The 20,007-nt window shown below is 40.9% G+C and overlaps 2 protein-coding genes across 2 annotated transcripts; both read right to left on the bottom strand.

The window, feature by feature from the left end:
- Nucleotides 1–17,355: 17,355 nt before the first annotated feature.
- On the bottom strand, nt 17,356–18,048 carry LOC124679920. The gene has a single exon (XM_047215290.1). It carries the CDS (start codon nt 18,046–18,048, stop codon nt 17,356–17,358), a length of 693 nt encoding a protein of 230 aa, XP_047071246.1.
- Nucleotides 18,049–19,186: 1,138 nt separating this feature from the next.
- On the bottom strand, nt 19,187–19,879 carry LOC124679904. Its single transcript, XM_047215289.1, has one exon. The coding sequence runs from the start codon at nt 19,877–19,879 to the stop codon at nt 19,187–19,189; it is 693 nt and encodes a 230-aa protein (XP_047071245.1).
- Nucleotides 19,880–20,007: the final 128 nt, after the last annotated feature.

The raw sequence follows: 20,007 nt of genomic DNA, 5'->3' as shown, positions 1-20,007 counted from the left end.
CTTCTTCGGTGTTCGAGCCTTCCGGAGAAAATAGGAGGTTTGGCGTTGATTTCGTCCAATTCCGAGAATATTGCCCGAACAGCCTTTCCGGAACCAAAAACAAGCAGAAAACAGGAACCGGCACCGTGGCATCTTGTTAATAGGTTAGTTCCGGAAAATGCATGAAAACATCATAAAGTGCAAGCAAAACATGTAAGTATTGTCATAAAACAAGCATGGAACGACAGAAATTATGGATACGTCGGGGACGTATCGCATCCCTAAGCTTAGTTCTGCTCGTCCCGAGCAGGTAAACGATAAAAAGAATAATTTCGTAGTGACATGCTACTTACATAACCTTGATCATACTATTACAAAGCATATGAAATGAATGAAGTGACTCAAGGCAATGATCTATAGTTGCTAAAAAGTAGATAACATATAGCAAAACTTTTCATGAAGAGTACTTTCAAGACAAGCATCAAAATTCTTGCATAAGAGTTAACTCATAAAGCAATAGATTCAAAGTAAAGGCATCGAAGCAACACAAAGGAAGATATAAGTTTCAGCGGATGCTTTCAACTTTCAACATGCATATCTCATGGATATTGTCAACACAAAGTAATATGATGAATGCAAATATGCAAGTATGTAAGAATCAATGCACGGTTAACACAAGTGTTTGCTTCTAAGGTGGGAGGAAGTAGGTAACTGACTCAACATAAAAGTAAAAGAATGGTCCTTCAAAGAGGAAAGCATCGATTGCTATATTTGTGCTAGAGCTTTAGTTTTGAAAACATAAAGAGAGCATAAAAAGTAAAATTTTGAGAGGTGTTTGTTGTTGTCAACGAATGGTAATGGGTACACTAACCCCTTGCCAAACAAACCTTCAAAGAGCGGCTCCCATGAATTATTTTTCTTTTGGGTGGCACTCCTTCCAACCTTTCTTTCACAAACCATGGCTAACCGAATCCTCTGGTGCCCGCCAACAATCTCATACCATGAAGGAGTGCCTTTTTATTTTAGTTTTATTATGATGACACTCCTCCCAACCTTTGCTTACACAAGCCATGGCTAACCGAATCCTTCGGGTGCCGTCCAACAATCACATACCATGGAGGAGTGTCTATTTTTTGTTAATTAATTTGGGATCTGGGAATCCCATTGCCAGCTCTTTTTGCAAAATTATTGGATAAGCGGATGAAGCCACTAGTCCATTGGTGAAAGTTGCCCAACAAGATTGAAAGATAAACACCACATACTTCCTCATGAGCTATAAAACATTGACACAAATCAGAGGTAATAAATTTTGAATTGTTTAAAGGTAGCACTCAAGCAATTTACTTTGGAATGGCAGGAAATACCACATAGTAGGTAGGTATGGTGGACACAAATGGCATAGTGGTTGGCTAAAGTATTTTGGATGCATGAGAAGTATTCCCTCTCGATACAAGGCTTAGGCTAGCAAGGCTATTTGAAGCAAACACAAGTATGAACCGGTACAGCAAAACTTACATAAGAACATATTGCAAGCATTATAATACTCTACACCGTCTTCCTTGTTGCTCAAACACTTTTACTAGAAAATATATAGACCTTAAGAGAGATCAATTATGCAAACCAATTTCAACAAGCTCTACAGTAGTTCTCCACTAATAGGCTTAGACTACATGAAAAAACTTAATAATGATCTATTTGAGAGCTCAAAACAATTGCCAAGTGTCAAATTATCCAAGACATATGAGGCATTTTCCTTTTCCAACCAAATATAAATAAGTGCAATAGCTTCCAACTTTTATCATTGAACATTAAAAGTAAAACGAAGAACACGAGTGTTCATATGAAAAAGCGGAGCGTGTATCTCTCCCACACAAGGATTGCCAGGATCCGAATTTATTCAAACATAAACAAAACGAAAAATAAACACACAGACGCTCCAAGTAAAGCACATAAGATGTGACCGAATAAAAATATAGTTTCGGGGGAGGAACCCGATAAGTTGATGAAGAAGGGGATGCCTTGGGCATCCCCAAGCTTAGACGCTTGAGTCTTCTTGAAATATGCAGGGATGAACCACGGGGCATCCCCAAGCTTAGACTTTTCACTCTTCTTGATCATATATCATCCTCCTCTCTTGACCCTTGAAAACTTCCTTCACACCAAACTTCTCATAAACTTCATTAGAGGGGTTAGTACTCAAAAATTTGAATCCACCTTGGTCCTGTAGTGGCACATTGCAAGAACTCAATAAAACATTAGCTACAGCCCTCTACGTCTAGAAAACCTCGCTTAAAGTCCACAAGAGACAATGCAAAAAACAGAGACAGAATCTGCCAAAACAGAACAGCCAGTAAAGACGAATTTTAATAAAATACTTCCGTTGCTCAAATGAGAAAACTCAAAACTAATGAAAGTTGCGTACATATCTGAGGATCACTCACGTAAATTGGCATAATTTTCTGAGTTACCTACAGAGAATTTTGCCCAGATTCGTGACAGCAAAGAAATCTGTTTCTGCGCAGAAATCCAAATCTAGTATCAACCTTCGATTAGAGGCTTCACTTGGCACAACAAAACACAAAACTAAGATAAGGAGAGGTTGCTACAGTAGTAAACAACTTCCAAGACACAAATATAAAACAAAGTACTGTAGCAAAATAACACATGGGTTATCTCCCAAGAAGTTGCTTTCTTTATAGCCATTAAGATGGGCTCAGCAGTTTTAATGATGCACTCGCAAGAAATAGTATTCGGAGCAAAAGAGAGCATCAAGAGGCAAATCCAAAACAAGTTTAAGCCTAACATGCTTCCTATGCAAAGGAATCTTGTACACAAATAAATTCATGAAGAACAAAGTGACAAGCATAAGAAGATAAAACAAGAATAACTTCGAAAATTTCAGCATATAGAGAGGTGTATTAGTACCATGAAAATTTCTACCACCATATTTTCCTCTCTCATAGTAATTTTCAGTAGCTTCATGATAAAACTCAACAATATAGCTATCGCATGCAGCATACTTTTCATGATTTCCAAACACATAATTTTTATCAAGTTCAAGAATAGTGGAATTAAAACTTTCAAACTTACTTTTATTAATAATATAACAAGGTAGTTGATCAATCTCAATAGATATGGGATTCATAGAATAAGTCAAGAACTCTCCAATCCCATTTTCATTAGTAGCACAATTAATATTGTCAAGTAACATAGGACCATCATCTAGAGCTTTATCATAAACATTTGCCAAGCAAAATTCTTTAGTACCATGCATTTCGACATCAGGCACAAACAAAGCATTATCATAAGATTTATCAAAGTAGCATGGATTATCATAAATAACAGTAGCATAATTATTCTCACAAGTATTACTCATAGGTACTATTTCAAGAGAATCCACAGGAACATAACATTCAACTTCTTCCGGTAAGCATGGAGGACAATCAAATAATGTAAGAGATAAAGAGTTACTCTCATTAGAAGGTTGGCATGGGTAGCTAATCCATTCTTCCTCCTTTTGTTCATCACTCTCCTCTTCTTTTTCATCCAATGAGCATTCAGGTTCATCAATTTCTTCTTCCGCAGGTTCCTGCAAATTGTGAGTGCATTCTTGTGCATTAATGTGTCTCTCTTTATAATCAAGGATATAAGGATTCCTACTGTAGCATTCTATGCAAGAATTAAGGATAGTAGAGACATAATCTTTAAGGCCCTTGCAAACAACACAAGTTTCATAATTCTCAACCATGAAGGATTCTATCTCGGAGGCTCCCATAAATAAGACAAATTGTTCTACCTCTTCGAACCCATAATGAATATAGCAATTCCGATTATAGTTCTTAATAAAAAATTCCTCACTAAAGCCACATTGAAATTTAAGATGTTTAGTATCCTGTTGAGAGCAACAGTTTATATCATGGAATTTAAGCAAGATTTTAGCAATTGTATTCAATTTTTCTATCATAGCACTCATTATTTTACCAGTTCTTGATTCTCTATAACAATTATAACATTCTATAAGCTCCAAGTAGGTTGTTGGTTCTCCCATAACATGCAGTTTTTAATTTTTTGGTTTTTCAAATTTTTATGGATTTTTGGGTATATGAGACAAATAAAACAAGACAAAAATAAACTAAGCAAACTAATACTAGACAGAAATAAACTAAGCACAAATAAACTAGACAAAAGTAAACTAAGCAAAACAAAACAAAATAAAACAGAGAGAGATGTAGAGTGTACTCCCCAGGTGAACTTATGAGTAGAGCTATGCCTCCCGGCAACGGCGCCGTGAAAATAGTCTTGATGTCCCACAAGTATAGGGGATCGCAATGGTCTTCGAGGGAAGTAAAACCCAAATTTATTGATTCGACACAAGGGGAGGTAAAGAATACTTATAAGTCTTAACAATCGAGTTGTCAATTCAAGCTGCACTGGAAAAGCACTAGCAACAGGGGTGATGTGAAAGTAGCAGTGGTATGAGAGCAATAGTAATAGTAACACATCAGCAGTAATAGTGATATGAGAGCAATAGCACCAGAAAACAGTTGACATGTAGAACAAGTATATTATGATGAGAGATGGACCGGGGTTCCCAGCTATCTACACTAGTGGTAACTCTCCAATAACAAGTAACAAGTGTTGGGTGAACAAATTACAGTTGGGCAATTGACAGGATTGATAAAGCATTAAGAAAGAACATCAATTCATTAATCATGTAGGCATGTTTTCCAATAATAGTCGTACGTGCTCGCAATGAGAAACTTGCACAACATCTTTTGTCCTACCAGCCTAGGTGGCGGCCGGGCCTCAAGGGAAACTATCGGATATTAAGGTACTCCTTTTAATAGAGCACCGGAGCAAAGCATTAACACACCGTGAAAACATGTGATCCTCACATCACTACCATCCCTCCGGTTGTCCCGATTTCTGTCACTTCGGGGCCATTGGTTCCGGACGGTGACATGTGCATACAACTTGTAGATACAATCTAAGCAATAAGTATAGAGCTTAAATCTAAGATCATGCCACTCGGGCCCTAGTGACAAGCATTAAGAATAACAAGATTGCAGCAACAATAACTTCACAAACTTTATAGATAGACTAATCATAATGTATCATCCATCGGATCCCAACAAACACAACACCGATTACATAAGATGAATCTCAATCATGTAAGGCAGCTCATGAGACCATTGTATTGAAGTACATGGGGGAGAGAATACCAACTAGCTACAGCTAGAACCCGTAGTCCATGGGGGAACTACTCACGGAGCATGGCGGAGGCGGTGGCGTTGATGGAGATGGCTTCCGGGGGCACTTCCCCGTCCCGGCAGGTGCCGGAACGCAGTTCTCGTCCCCCGAATTGGAGTTTCGCGACGGTGGCGGCGCCCCTGGAGTCTTTCTGGAGTTTCGTCAATTGGTACTGCGTTTTTAGGTCGAAAGGGCTTTTATAGGCGAAGAGGCGGCGCAGGGGGGCACCTCGGGGCGCCACACCCTAGGCCGGCGCGGCCTAGGCCTGGCCCGCGCCGCCATGTGGTGTGGTGGCCCCCTGGCCCCTCTCCGAGTCTTCTTCGGTGTTCGGAGCCTTCCGGAGAAAATAGGAGGTTTGGCGTTGATTTCGTCCAATTCCGAGAATATTGCCCGAACAGCCTTTCCGGAACCAAAAACAGCAGAAAACGTGAACCGGCACTGTGGCATCTTGTTAATAGGTTAGTTCCGGAAAATGCATGAAAACATCATAAAGTGCAAGCAAAACATGTAAGTATTGTCATAAAACAAGCATGGAACGACAGAAATTATGGATACGTCGGGGACGTATCAGTGTGCATAAAACATGTAGGTATCATCAATAATATGGCATAGAACATAAGAAATTATCGATACGTCGGAGACGTATCAGTCCACCATACCTACCTACTACATGGTATTTATCCGCCATTCCAAAGTAAATTGCTTGAGTGCTACCTTTAAAATTCTATCATTCACCTTTGCAATATATAGCTCATGGGACAAATAGCTTAAAAACTATTGTGGTATTGAATATGTACTTATGCACTTTATCTCTTATTAAGTTGCTTGTTGTGCGATAACCATGCTTCTGGGACGCCATCAACTATTCTTTGTTGAATATCATGTGAGTTGCTATGCATGTCCGTCTTGTCCGAAGTAAGAGAGATCTACCACCTTAATGGTTGGAGCATGCATATTGTTAGAGAAGAACATTGGGCCGCTAACTAAAGCCATGAATCATGGTGGAAGTTTCAGTTTTGGACATATATCCTCAATCTCATATGAGAATAATAATTGTTGCCACATGCTTATGCATTAAAGAGGAGTCCATTATCTGTTGTTCATGTTGTCCCGGTATGGATGTCTAAGTTGAGAATAATCAAAAGCGAGAAATCCAAAATGCGAGCTTTCTCCTTAGACCTTTGTACGAGCGGCATGGAGGTACCCCATTGTGACACTTGGTTAAAACATGTGCATTGCAAAGATCCGGTAGTCCAAGCTAATTAGGACAAGGTGCGGGCACTATTAGTATACTATGCATGAGACTTGCAACTTGTAAGATATAATTTACATAACTCATATGCTTTATTACTACCGTTGACAAAATTGTTTCATGTTTTCAAAATAAAAGCTCTAGCACAAATATAGCAATCTATGCTTTCCTCTTTGAAGGACCATTCTCTTTACTTTTATGTTGAGTCAGTTCACCTATCTCTCTCCACCTCAAGAAGCAAACACTTGTGTGAACTATGCATTGATTCCTACATACTTGCATATTGCACTTGTTATATTACTCTATGTTGACAATTATCCATGAGATATACATGTTACAAGTTGAAAGCAACCGCTGAAACTTAATCTTCCTTTGTGTTGCTTCAATACCTTTACTTTGATTTATTGCTTTATGAGTTAACTCTTATGCAAGACTTATTGATGCTTGTCTTGAAGTACTATTCATGAAAAGTCTTTGCTTTATGATTCACTTGTTTACTCATATCATTACCATTGTTTTGATCGCTGCATTCATTACATATGTTTACAAATAGTATGATCAAGGTTATGATGGCATGTCACTTCGGAAATTATCTTTGTTATCGTTTTACCTGCCGGGGACGAGCAGAACTAAGCTTGGGGATGCTTGATACGTCTCCGACGTATCGATAATTTCTTATGTTCTATGCCATATTATTGATGATACCTACATGTTTTATGCACACTTTATGTCATATTCGTGCATTTTCCGGAACTAACCTATTAACAAGATGCCGAAGTGCCGGTTCCTTTTTCTCGCTGTTTTTGGTTTCAGAAATCCTAGTAACGAAATATTCTCGGAATTGGACGAAATCAAGACCAGGGGCCTATTTTGCCACGAACCTTCCAGAAGACCGAAGAGCATACGAAGTGGGGCCACGAGGTGGCGACACCACAAGGCGGCGCGGCCAAGGGGGGGCCGCGCCGCCCTATGGTGTGGGCCCCTCGTCAGCCCTCCGACTCTGCCCTTCCGCCTACTTAAAGCCTCCGTCGCGAAACCCCTGATGCGAAAAACCACGATACGGAAAACCTTCCAGAGACGCCGCCGCCGCCAATCCCATCTCGGGGGATTCGGAGATCTCCTCCGGCACCCCGCCGGAGAGGGGATTCATCTCCCGGAGGACTCTACACCGCCATGGTCGCCTCCGGAGTGATGAGTGAGTAGTTCACCCCTGGACTATGGGTCCATAGCAGTAGCTAGATGGTTGTCTTCTCCTCATTGTGCTTCATTGTTGGATCTTGTGAGCTGCCTAACATGATCAAGATCATCTATCTGTAATACTCTATGTTGTGTTTGTCGGGATCCGATGGATAGAGAATACCATGTTATGTTAATTATCAAGTTATTGCATATGTGTTGTTTATGATCTTGCATGCTCTCCGTTATTAGTAGAGGCTCTGGCCAAGTTGATGCTAGTAACTCCAAGAGGGAGTATTTATGCTCGATAGTGGGTTCATGCCTGCATTGACACCTGGGATAGTGACAGAAAGTTCTAAGGTTGTGATGTGCTGTTGCCACTAGGGATAAAACATTGATGCTATGTCCGAGGATGTAGTTATTGATTACATTACGCACCATATTTAATGCAATTGTCTGTTGCTTTGCAACTTAATACTGGAAGGGGTTCGGACGATAACCTGAAGGTGGACTTTTAGGCATAGATGCAGTTGGATGGCGGTCTATGTACTTTGTCGTAATGCCCAATTAAATCTCACTGTACTTATCATGACATGTATGTGCATTGTTAGGCTCTCTCTATTTATCAATTGCCCGACTGTAATTTGTTCACCCAACATGCTTTTATCTTATGGGAGAGACACCTCTAGTGAACTGTGGACCCCGGTCCATTCTTTAATACTGAAATACAAATCTGCTGCAATACTTGTTTTTACTCGTTTTCTCGCAAACAATCATCTTCCACACAATTCGATTAATCCTTTGTTACAACAAGCCGGTGAGATTGACAACCTCACCGTTTCGTTGGGGCAAAGTACTTTGGTTGTGTTGTGCGGGTTCCACGTTGGCGCCGGAATCTCCGGTGTTGCGCCGCACTACATCCCGCCGCCATCAACCTTCAACGTGCTTCTTGGCTCCTCCTGGTTCGATAAACCTTGGTTTCTTTCTGAGGGAAAACTTGCTGCTGTGCGCATCATACCTTCCTCTTGGGGTTGCCCAACGAACGTGTGAAATACACGCCATCAACGCTCGCGATGCGGGTTCATTCTGTCTGATGCCCCCGAAGCGTCCATTGTGTAGCGGGGATGGGATGCCAGACACCTTATTGAACCGTGTCGGACCGAAAAAGGTTTTCGAGCACGTAGCTATGTACGATTAAGCGTAGGACGCGCCTCAAAATTTTTTTGGGACGCGACTGAAGATGCTCTTAGTTCAATTATCTGGCTCCACAAGGGCATTAATTGTATGCACGTACCCGAGGGAAAACCAAATGATGGTTGATAGGATGTATGTGATCTTTTTTAAAAGAACCAGGAAATCAAGAAGCTTAGTGAGAATTTCTCTAGTATTAAATTTTCTTTTGAAGCAACTCTTTTTTGTGCTAAGATAGCCAGTTTAGAGAGAAGAAGGTGCTTGTGGATTAATTTCACATCACCATTGTTAGTTGATATCCTTTCAAAGGACTATAATCCCACAGTTTGAAATCTTGCAAAAAAAAAAAGAAAAAAAGGTAGATATGACATCACAAAAAGAAAAGAAGGTAGATATGGACTCATATATTGGCTGATATGATTTTGCCCATGTTTTGATGGACATGGACGGATAGGTAGGTATCATGTTTTCTTTCTTATTCAAATGCTAAAAAGAAAAGACAGGGGGTGAACCGAGGGCTCATACCCTAGCGCTGGCAGGCAGGGGTCTTCAGGCCACATTTAACATGGAGGAGCACGGAATCCGTGGCGACGGCCCCAAGTAGGTGGCAGCACGACGAGCTCTGTTGGTGGTGGTGGTGCGAGGTGGAGTTGCCGAAGCAAAGCAGCTCGGGGTGGCACGCTCTGCTGGTTGTAGTGTGAGCCGGAGTTGCAGAAACAAAGAAGCTCGGGGTGGCGCGTTGCTGGCTCCATCCTTGATGTTTGCTTGGCGGCATGATGCTCTTGCAGCTAGTGGGGCGTCTCTTCGCCATGTGGCCAAAGTAGGGATATGTGGTATGCTGATCAGGTCCGATTGGGATGGTGACCCCGGATGAAGAGCGAATGGGGTTGGTGGTGGCGGGCATGTGCTATGGTGGAACCGACTGGTGCTATATGGTGTTTTGGCCCCAACATGCGGCAAGCCGGCCCCGATCTACTTGCTTCGCTAGTTGGAATCATTGGGCTGACGTTCAACAACGGCCCTGGTTACGCCAAGCGAAGCATTCTTGCTCCACGCGAATCAATTCCAGTTTCCTTTTTTTTTGTTTCGTTTTACCTCACTTATTTAATTCGCTGGACCAAGTCAATTTCTTTTTGGCCACGTTAATCCCACATGTTTAATCTCGTACGGTAATATCGTGCATTTATTTCACGTATTTAATTTCTCCTAGTCGATTTTTGTTTCCTTTTTTGTTGTTTTTTTACTTTGTATTTTTAACCGTGATTTCCTTTCTTTTACTCAGTTCTGTTTTATCAATTCTTATTTGAATTCCCTTTTTGTTGATGTTAATATTATTTAAAATGTCACATTAATTTGGGCAAATCTTTTTAATTTTCTTTTGCGGGATAGTGGTATTTTCCGGGGAAAAAATAACGGGTGGTGAAACCACTTGCAACTCAAATAAACTAGCAATTTCTACTCAAATTAAGTACCGTTTTAACTTCTCCGCTAAAAAAAGTTGCTAAAATATTTTTTAAAAATTTGACTTTTAACATTGGTAGCTTTTCACATTTTGCCGAATAGGGTTGATAACTTGTAAGTTAAATAAGTCTCTAAAATATTCTAAATGTAATTATGTTTTGGGGTCCATAACTTTTCACATGTATTGCCGATAAAATACGGACAAATGGTTGATAACTTGTGAGCTATAAAAATTCGTCAAAATATTCTAAATGAAATTAACTTTTAAGGTTGATAACTATTCATATTTTACCGTTGGTAAATAGCGTGCAGAGGGTTGATAACTAGTGAGCTAAAAAAGATCCCAAATATTTTAAAATAAAATAGCTTTTCGTGACGGTAACTTTTCACATTTCCTATAAATAAATACCGAGATGAGGGTACATAACTTGTGAGCTGGAAAAGTCACCAAAATATTCCAAATAAAAATAGCTTTCTGAGTCGGTAATTTTTCTCATTTATCGTTGATAAATAATCAGGGCAGAGGGCAGATAACTTGTTATTTTAACAGATCACTAAAATATTCAAAATGAAAATATATTTTTATTTTGGTAACTTTTCACATTTACCATTGATAAATACCGGGACAGTGGATAGTTGTGAGCTAAACAAGCAACCAAAATATTCAAAATGAAAGTATTTTTTATTGTCGGTAATTTTCACATGTACTATTGGTAAATAACATAGAGGATTTATCAATTGTGAGCTAAAAACTCCCCAAAATATTCTAATTGAATTATGTTTTTTTGGGTAGTTAGCTTTTCTCATTTACAGTTCATCAATAACGGGGCATGGGTTTGATAAGTTGTGAGCTAAAAAAAAATATCAAAAAATTCAAATAGCTTTTCGGGTAGGTCGCTATATACAATTACAGTTGATAAAAACGGGGTGAAGGCTTGATAATTTATGAGCTAATAAGTTGCCAAAATATTCTAAATTAATTTGGCTTTTTAAATTGGTAACTTTCATATTTACTACTGATAAATAACGGGGCAAAGGGTTAATAAATTTTGAGCTAAAAAAGTTACTAACATATTAAAAAAAGAAATTAATTTTTGGCTAGGTAATTATTCAAATTTAACGTTGATAAATAAAGGGGTAGAGTGTTGACAAATTGTGAGCTAAAAAAGTCTTCAAAATATTTTAAATTAATTGGCTTTTCGGATCGGTAACTTTTTCGAATTTTTCATTGACAAATAACGGGGCAGAGGGTTGATAAATTGTGAGCTAAAAAAGTATCTAAACTATTTAAACTTTACCTTTCGTAAATCACTGGCAAATGGATTGATTACATCTGATCTATAAAAGTAGTTAAAATATTCTAAATAAAATTAAATTTTCGGTAAGTAACTTCTCACATTTTATCGTTGATAAATAAATAACGTGCATATTGATGATAATGTTTTGATAAAAAAAGTTTGTTGCAATATAGTAACATGGCGGCTAGTTTTAAAGATCTTGGCTAAATCATTTATTAATGAAAACAGATTTTAAAATAAAGTTATTTTTAAAATAAAAATGGTTTGATTTTTTAAATTATAATAGATTCTCTCTAACAACAACAATTTCGTCTAATATAGTATGCACGAGCTGCATTTAACTCATGTTCATTTTGCTAGTTTTTTTTTTAGTTTGAAACAAGTTCATGATTTACTTCTATCATATTATTTGATTATAGTACTACCTTCTTTTAAAAATAGGTATCTTAGTTTTGACTAGATACAAATTATTTAGACATATTTTAGTTAAAGATACATCCGTATCTAGAAAAAGTTGAGACATTTAAAGACGGGGAGTATAAAATTGACGTGTCTCATATCCTTTTATGACACAAAGCGCTAACTAGATCAGTTGGTCAATTCCATCTCCGCGCTGGGCTTGGCTCCGAAGTCTAGGGATCGAATTGCAGTAGCGGCATTTAGATTTTTACAGCGCTTGCCACTGCCGGAAATGGAACCGGGAAACTGATTGGATTTCCATTTACGGAAACGCGGTGCTATCGGAAAATGACCGCTCGCATTAGGTCCGGTGGTTGACCACTAACAAGGGTTGCCCTTCATTAATGTTCCTAGTTGGGGCGACATGCATCGTAGGTGCGGCCGCGTGCATGGGATTGGACTGCCCAGTTCCAACAGATTCAATGGTGGATGTTGCACCCTTTTCGGAGTTGTCGTCGGATGAGACATGGAGGGTTCTGCATCTTGCGTGGCGCCTCCAAAGCCAGGGCATTGGCCTCGAAAGGTGGTTTTCTGATATTACAGTGAGGTTATCATTACCTTATCCAGTTTCATGAATTTGCAATAGTGAGAATTTGAGGAAGCGTGAAATTATTATGGCATTCTAAATCTAAATTAATGTACCATAAACTTGAGAATACAAAAACATGTTTAACTTTAATTTTTTTAATGCAATAGGGCTCTCCGTATGATAAGTAATTTAATAATACATAAATTGACAATATCCAATAATATCTACCTATTTATGATGTGCATACATATGTTAGGTTATTAGTTTTGTTGGAAACACACATTAGCTCCGCTTAATAAATAAAGGCAAACGGACTGAACCCATACAAGCGATGAGGAGATCCTCTTACATTGTAGATCAAAGATAAAAAAGAACATGGCGAACCGAGCTAGCCACTCACTATCCCTAAGTGTTCCAAACCGCTCACTATCCCCAAGCCAGGTCCTCGTTGGGCCGGATCGGATGCCCCATCCACACCATGACTAGGGTAGGATGCCCAGATGGATGCCATCACGAAGGGCTATAGGCTATCGCGAGCTCCTGTAGATAGGGTCCGACAATCCAAATCGGGCCCAACAAGCCCAATCCTGGCTAGAGGCACGGCATCTCCAAGCCGTCGACCGCTTGTCGACTCCTCCCACAACGCCTTAACTCCATTACCAAGAACCGCAAAGCCCTACTGATGTCATGTCGCTGGCCGACCTAGCAGAGGTAACCGCACTGCCCGAAGCCGCCATGCAGCCGCGAGGAACGCGACCACCGCTCTGGACATGCTCGGTCACTGTAAGGCCTCCACACCGTCGTAACCGCGCCGACATGCCCCTCGGTGAGCACGCCTCCCAGCACGGTCGCAACAATTTGTGCCATCGCCTCGACGCGAGGGGGGGGAGGGGGAGGGGCCACCGCTGCCACAACCGGGGCTTGGCCCGACGGCGCCGTCTGGAGGCAACGAGGAGGGGGCCTAGTAAGGAGAGGCTAGCGTTCCCTCCCATCGTGGGATGGAGGTTTTTATTTTGACAAATAGTTATTCTTAGGTTAGGTTATATACTCTTGCTTATACAATCATTTTTTAGTCCTCCTACTAAATAGCATAATGTTTAAATATAGTGTCATGCCCATGCATAGTCTAAACTACGCCAAGACGCGCGTGGCGAGCGCCCTGTCTATATTTCGTTTCGGCATGTTGAATATATAAGCAAATTACCATATGAAATAATTCGAACTAATAGTTGACTAATCATGACTACGAAAACAACAAATGAACTGACCATGCAGATTAACTGAGTAGATGAATATATAGCATCTAGACAAGATAAATCTATTGCACCTCCAAACAACAGTACTAGAAACTCTAGTAAGATCTGAAACGAGGAGGTAAAAAATGCATACCGTCCAGCGTTGGCCGCAGCAGCAACAATGATGTTGGCAGCAACAAGATCTTAGTTGTTGTCGCCCATGTTGAGGTTGCCAAAGAGGTTGTCGATGTCTGAGAAGAAGTCGTCGTTCGGGAACTCGTCGTTGGACGATGTCGTGTTGCCAGTAGTCGTGCGTATGCGCTCCCCAAAAATCTGATTGCCCCTCACCCATACAGGTCTACGAGAGGCAGGGGTCCGGAGGCCTACTGTCCCGCAGCTCGGTGCACGGCGAAGGACGGGATGAGAAAAACGAAAGCGGTGGCGCAATGTATTGGAAAGAGGCGGTCGCATATGGTTTCTCGTACAGCCTAGGGTTATATAGTGCGGTTCAAGAAAGTCGTGGGACGCAGATATAGTTGTCAGAATCATGATTCTACTATACGATTCTACAACTTTACGGCCCAAATTGAGTGGAACGATTTAACAATTCTGCTAAGTAGAATCTAAGATTTTACGATTCTAAAAGTTAAGATGCTCGATTTGCGATCCTACTATAGAGGTTCCGATCGGATTCAAAATCACGATTCTGACAATATTAGGCGCAGCTCACGTCTGAGTCGGCACAACCACGATCCAGAAAAACCGAAACGAAGTTAACTCACCCGTTAATGACTCGTGATTAATCACACGATTAATTTTATGAACAACAAAAAGATAAAGCTCGGCTCGGCGAGATTCCCGCAACCCATGTCGGGACGAGGCGAGCGGCGGAGGAGGAGAAGTGCGCGAAGGCTCTCTCTTCTCACTCACTTACAAGGACTAGAACAGTCCACCTTATATACCACTCCAACTCTCTCAATTACCAATGACTTTAGTTCCACCCCTTGCTATTTCCACATGTGCCAAGAGAATTTCAGAATTTGTGTTAGGACATGAGATAAGATCTAAGGCCAAATTCCAGCACGGCATGACGCGGTGAACTGATAAATCATCTTACATGGCCTTACATGGCATGATATTGGCATGAAACACCAAAATAAAAATAGAAGCAATCATCTTACACACTGAAATTTTTTTTTTGACGGTTAAAGACAGGAGCTCTGCCATTTCATTTCAGTAGAGGGAAAACTGTACAAGACAGAAAGACTGCCTAGGAGAGAAAAAATAAAACACGGCAAGGCTACACCTTGCGGCCTAACTCAAAGGATTTTATTAAATCCAGAGGTTCCACGACACGTGACCCTTGATCATCTTACCCGAGCTCAGCAGCTTTCCACTTCTAGGATTGTTCTTCGCTGACACGGTATCAAGCCCCGGCAACAGCCGGCGAGGTTGTCGACTGAGATCTGGTTGCTTGTCGAGGCCTGGTAACCTGAACTAGCTCCTCCACCGCTTGGACGAAGGCCAAAGGAATTGGCTTCTTGTAAATCTTTGACACTATGAAATTTCCCCTCAAAGCTTTGACACTACGACACATGAACAGCTTAATCAATACAGTATAATCTTATGTCTAATGATTACCCAAGTTCCTCACTAGAGTGGAAAATATATTGTATTTCTTTGCACGAGAACATTGTGTTTGAAGGAAGAACCTGAATCATCAAATGGTATTGATGATTTTTCAGGCTAGGGCATATACGTGGGGAAAGGAGCGGAAAATACTATTGCATCGTCTCCTGCTGTTCGCGTTCTTCAATAAACAAATCAACCCATGGGGAAGAAACAGTGAACAAAATAAAAATAGAAGTAAGTGTATGTACGTATTTGTGAGCATCTGCATCTCTACTGTGTTTCATAGAAAGAACATGAGAAAGAGAAAGTGAACAAAATTAAAATAGGGCGTATAATTTTTTAGAAAAAATTTGCTACAGGACACCGTTATTTTCTGCAGTTTGCCAAAACACACTGCTCGATTGTGTCTTTGTCAGGTACCATTACAATTTCGTGGCACATTTGCCAGAACACACCATCTAGCCGAAAACGGAAAGTTTTACATCTATTAAACTTTCCGTTTTCGGCCAGGTGGTGTGTTCTGGCAAATGTGCCACGAAATTGTAATGGTATCTGGCAAAGACACAATCTAGCGGTGTGTTTTGGCAAACGCCCGAAAATAACGGTGTCATGTAGCAAATTTTCTCAATTTTTTATTATATTAATTAAGAAACAAAGGGATCACAAAGGTCTTTGTGGCAGCAGCCTCCTCCTCCACTCCACCGCCTCCTTCCTCTTTCAGTACGATAAACTTGAGAATACAAAAGCAATTGAAAATTATAAAACCAAGTACAAGGAAATTCCGGTTTTTTTTTTTTGAGAAAAAGGAAATTCCAGTTGAGAAATAAACGAATGTTTCAGATGACTTTATGGGCCAAGCTTACCGGGCGAAATGGAAGCCCAAGGGGGCTAGTAGCTTCTCCGCTTCCTCCGCCGCCGGTGAGGGCAAGGAAAAGCGGAGACGGAGAAACCGCGCTGGCGCGTGGGCCCCCCCCCGTAGGTCTGGACGCCACGGCCGCCGGAAGAGCTCGAGACCTTCATAGTCCGACCGTGGTACGCATCTAGCTAGCTCTTATTTCTCTATGTGCTGCAATTGCCCTGTGACCTACCTGCGCTGATGAGCGATCGTATTAGCCAGTGCAACATTATGGGTCCTTCGCATCTTATTAGTTGATTGGAAATCCTCTTGCTCACATTAAAATTCATCCGGTCTGTACACCACGCTGTAATACACTATGTGCTCAAATGATATGGATGCTTTGTACATTAACATTATAACCACACAAGGTTTGCAGAAATTTGTCAAATTGTTTTACAACCACCACAGCTGGGCCAACGAACAAACTGAATCTGTTATCTCTTTCATTGTGTTTTCTTAACAGAGAGCTCATTTTTCATAACATGGATGCATAACGCAAAAAACAGTGTCTTGGTTGTGTGATTGTGGAGGAAATCTGGCCAGCTAATATGTTGTCCTAATTGCAAGCTTGCCTTGTAGACCTGGTATGTAACTGCAAGATGCTTGAAACAAAATTATGAGCTTAAGCAGGCGTGAGGAGCTTAGTTGGCAAAATCCTCATCTGCCAATATGGATTAGTAAATCTTGGTAGTTAAATGGATTTACTCTATTAACAATAGGCTTGGCCTTTATGACTTCGACCTGTCATGTTTAGTGTATGCCCAACAAGATCCACGAACCAAGGATATTGCAACTAAGTATATACTTAGATCAAATAACACATCTTGAAGCGTGGAATGGGCAATTTGATCAAAACTTTGGTTTCTCTCTCTATTTTAACTTCTTGTACATTTGTATTATATACATAATTACATCTTGGGAAAATTGTACCAAGATCAGCTAGTCCTCAAAAAGGCGGATGCCAATCAAAGTGTGCCAAGAGCGGTGTGGAGTATCTATGAGCTAAGAATGTTTAGGACATAGACCCTGATCTGGACTAATTTCCTGAACAGATGTCCTGCCCCATTCTCAAGATCTTCAATACTGCACTCTAACGCCTGCAATTGCTCCTCCTCGCAAACAACTGCCTTCTTCTTATAAAATGCTTTAGAGACTAGTGATTGTTTAGGCATCTCGATTTCCTTCGACAAGAGATGGACTGAGGACTCCATGAGAGATACAGATATCTCTCTAGCCTTGGTCAGTAGCATGACTGTCCTGCAACCCACAGAAGTAGCCTTCTTCGCAGTCTTCTTGAAATGTTTCTTGGCCTTCTTCACCAAACGAGAATAAGACTGGATCTTGGCTTGAGCAGCTGCATCATCTCCTTTTCGTAGAGCCACTTGTAACACTTGAATAATGGCTTTCATCTCCACGAAGATCTCTTGAATGGTGCTGCAGAGATCCAGCAGCTCAAGAGAGCATTCCATCTCTCCAGCCAACATCTTCACGACTTGGTTGCTTGGCAGGCTAACAATCTCTTCAACACTACTGTAGATGTCTCCTAGCCTCCTCAGACCATCACACATCGTGCTAATGGTGGTGGAGGAAGAGAAGCTTGCCCCTAGGCTTAGCAGCTCTTGCTCGAGTTCGGCCTCGTTGGCCTGAGGCCTTGAAGGCAAACTTATCGATCTTAGGTGGAAAGCCATTTCTGATCTCGAAGCTTTTTCTCTGTATTGTGGTTGAAGAGAGGAGGAGGACAAAGCACTTCTGTTTGATGTGTCTACCTCTCCTCTGAGGCCTATTTATACCGAAGAATCATACAAGCAAGACTATCTGTTTGGTAGACACTAAGAATCGTGCCATTTAATTTTCCAGATGTTGTCTGCCATGGATGGAGATCTGGCATAAGGCTAGCGATTACAACAGCAAAGTCATCTCCTGTTTACTACATATTTTAGCGTGTTCGCTGTCCTCGGGATGAGCCAACACAATATTATGTTCTTGCAATTGGAAGCAAGAATTAGCAGTGTGGTAGTCTGCTGGTGGAACTTGGCATGATTGCATGCTCTTGATATTACTCCCTCCGTTCTTTTTTAATCGACGCGAACTTAGTTCATTGTTTGCACATAGAAAGTGAAGTGCCCGCGTCGATTAATACGGGACAGAGGTAGTATATAACTGATTGCTAATCCAGCATTTAGCTGTGACCATGTCATGCTGGCTTCTCACCTATCATCAATCAATCGGGTTTCATTAGTGTATCAATGATGATACGAAAACGAGAAAATTTGTGGTCCCATCTTGATAACTAAGAAAGGGCAATTTTTTTGTTTGGTATTAGGGTACATGGTTGTGGCTTTATTTGGGTATCTGGATTCATAATATTGTAAATTGTGACATGCTTGGGTGATATGGATGTAGATTGTATAAATTCATTTTATTTAAACAAATTAAATATGCATTCTGAAACTAGAAATATTCAACTGCACTCCCAGACTGCCAATCCATGTGGTGGAGGAGGTGGTGGTGGGGAATCTTGGTATTAAATTGATTTATTCTGCTTATAATGGGCTTAGCCCTTGTGACTTCGACCTGCCATGTTTACTGTATGCCCAACAAGATCCATGATACAAGGATCTTGCAAGTAAGCATATACTTAGATGAAATAACACATCTTGAAGCGTGGAATGGGGCAATTGGATCAGAACTTTTTTTCTCTCTCTATTTTAACTTCCTGTACATTTATACTATATATAATTACATCTTCGGAAAATTGTATCAAGATCAGCTAGTCCTCAAAAAGGCGGATGCCAATCACAGTGTGCCAAGAGTGTTGTGGAGTATCTATGAGCTAAGAATGTTCAGGAGAGAAACCCTGATCTGGACTAATTTCCTGAACAGATGTCCTGTCCCATTCTCAAGATCTCCAATACTGCACTCTAACGCCTGCAATTGCTCCTCCTCGCAAAAAACTGCCTTCTTCTTGTGAAATGCTTTGGAGAGAAGTGACTGTTTAGGCATATCGATTTCCTTCGACAAGAGATGGACTGAGGACTCCAGCAGAGATACAGATATCTCTCTAGCCTTGGTTAATAGTGTGACCATCCTGCAACCTGCAGAAGTAGCCTTCTTCGTGGTCTTCAGGAAATGTTTCTTGGCCTTCTTCGCCAAACGAGAATAAGACTGGATCTTGGCTTGAGCAGCTGCACCATCTCCTTTTCTTAGAGCCACTTGCAACTCTTGAATGATGGCCTTCATCTCCACGAAGATCTCTTGCATGGTGCTGCAGAGATCCAGCAGCTCAAGAGAGCATTCCATCTCTCCAGCCAACATCTTTGCGACTTGGTTCCTTGGCAGGCCAAGTATCTCTTGAACACCATTGTAGATGTCTCCAAGCCTTCTCAGACCATCACACATCATGGTGATATTGGTTGAGGAAGAGATGCTTGCCTCTAGGCTCAGCATCTCTTGCTCGACTTCGGCCTCGCTGGCCCGAGTCCTTGAAGGCAAACTTATCGATCTTAAGTGGAAAGCCATTTCAGACTTGAAGTTTTTATCTGTATTGCGGTTGAAGAGTGGAGGAGGAGGAGGAGAAGAGTGGCCTATGGTTTGATGTGTCGACCATTTCTCTGAGGCCTATTTATACAGAAGAGGCATACAAGCAG

The sequence above is a fragment of the Lolium rigidum genome, chromosome 1 (genome assembly GCF_022539505.1).
Source record: "Lolium rigidum isolate FL_2022 chromosome 1, APGP_CSIRO_Lrig_0.1, whole genome shotgun sequence".
Taxonomy (NCBI): Eukaryota; Viridiplantae; Streptophyta; class Magnoliopsida; order Poales; family Poaceae; genus Lolium; species Lolium rigidum.
Note: the sequence above shows the minus strand (reverse complement) of the source record. Positions and strands in the feature narration are given on the sequence as shown.

Excerpts from the sequence above, each read along its gene's own strand:
- LOC124679920 (XM_047215290.1), bottom strand. The coding sequence starts at position 18,048 with ATGGCTTTCCACCTAAGATCGATAAGTTTGCCTTCAAGGCCTCAGGCC.
- LOC124679904 (XM_047215289.1), bottom strand. The coding sequence starts at position 19,879 with ATGGCTTTCCACTTAAGATCGATAAGTTTGCCTTCAAGGACTCGGGCC.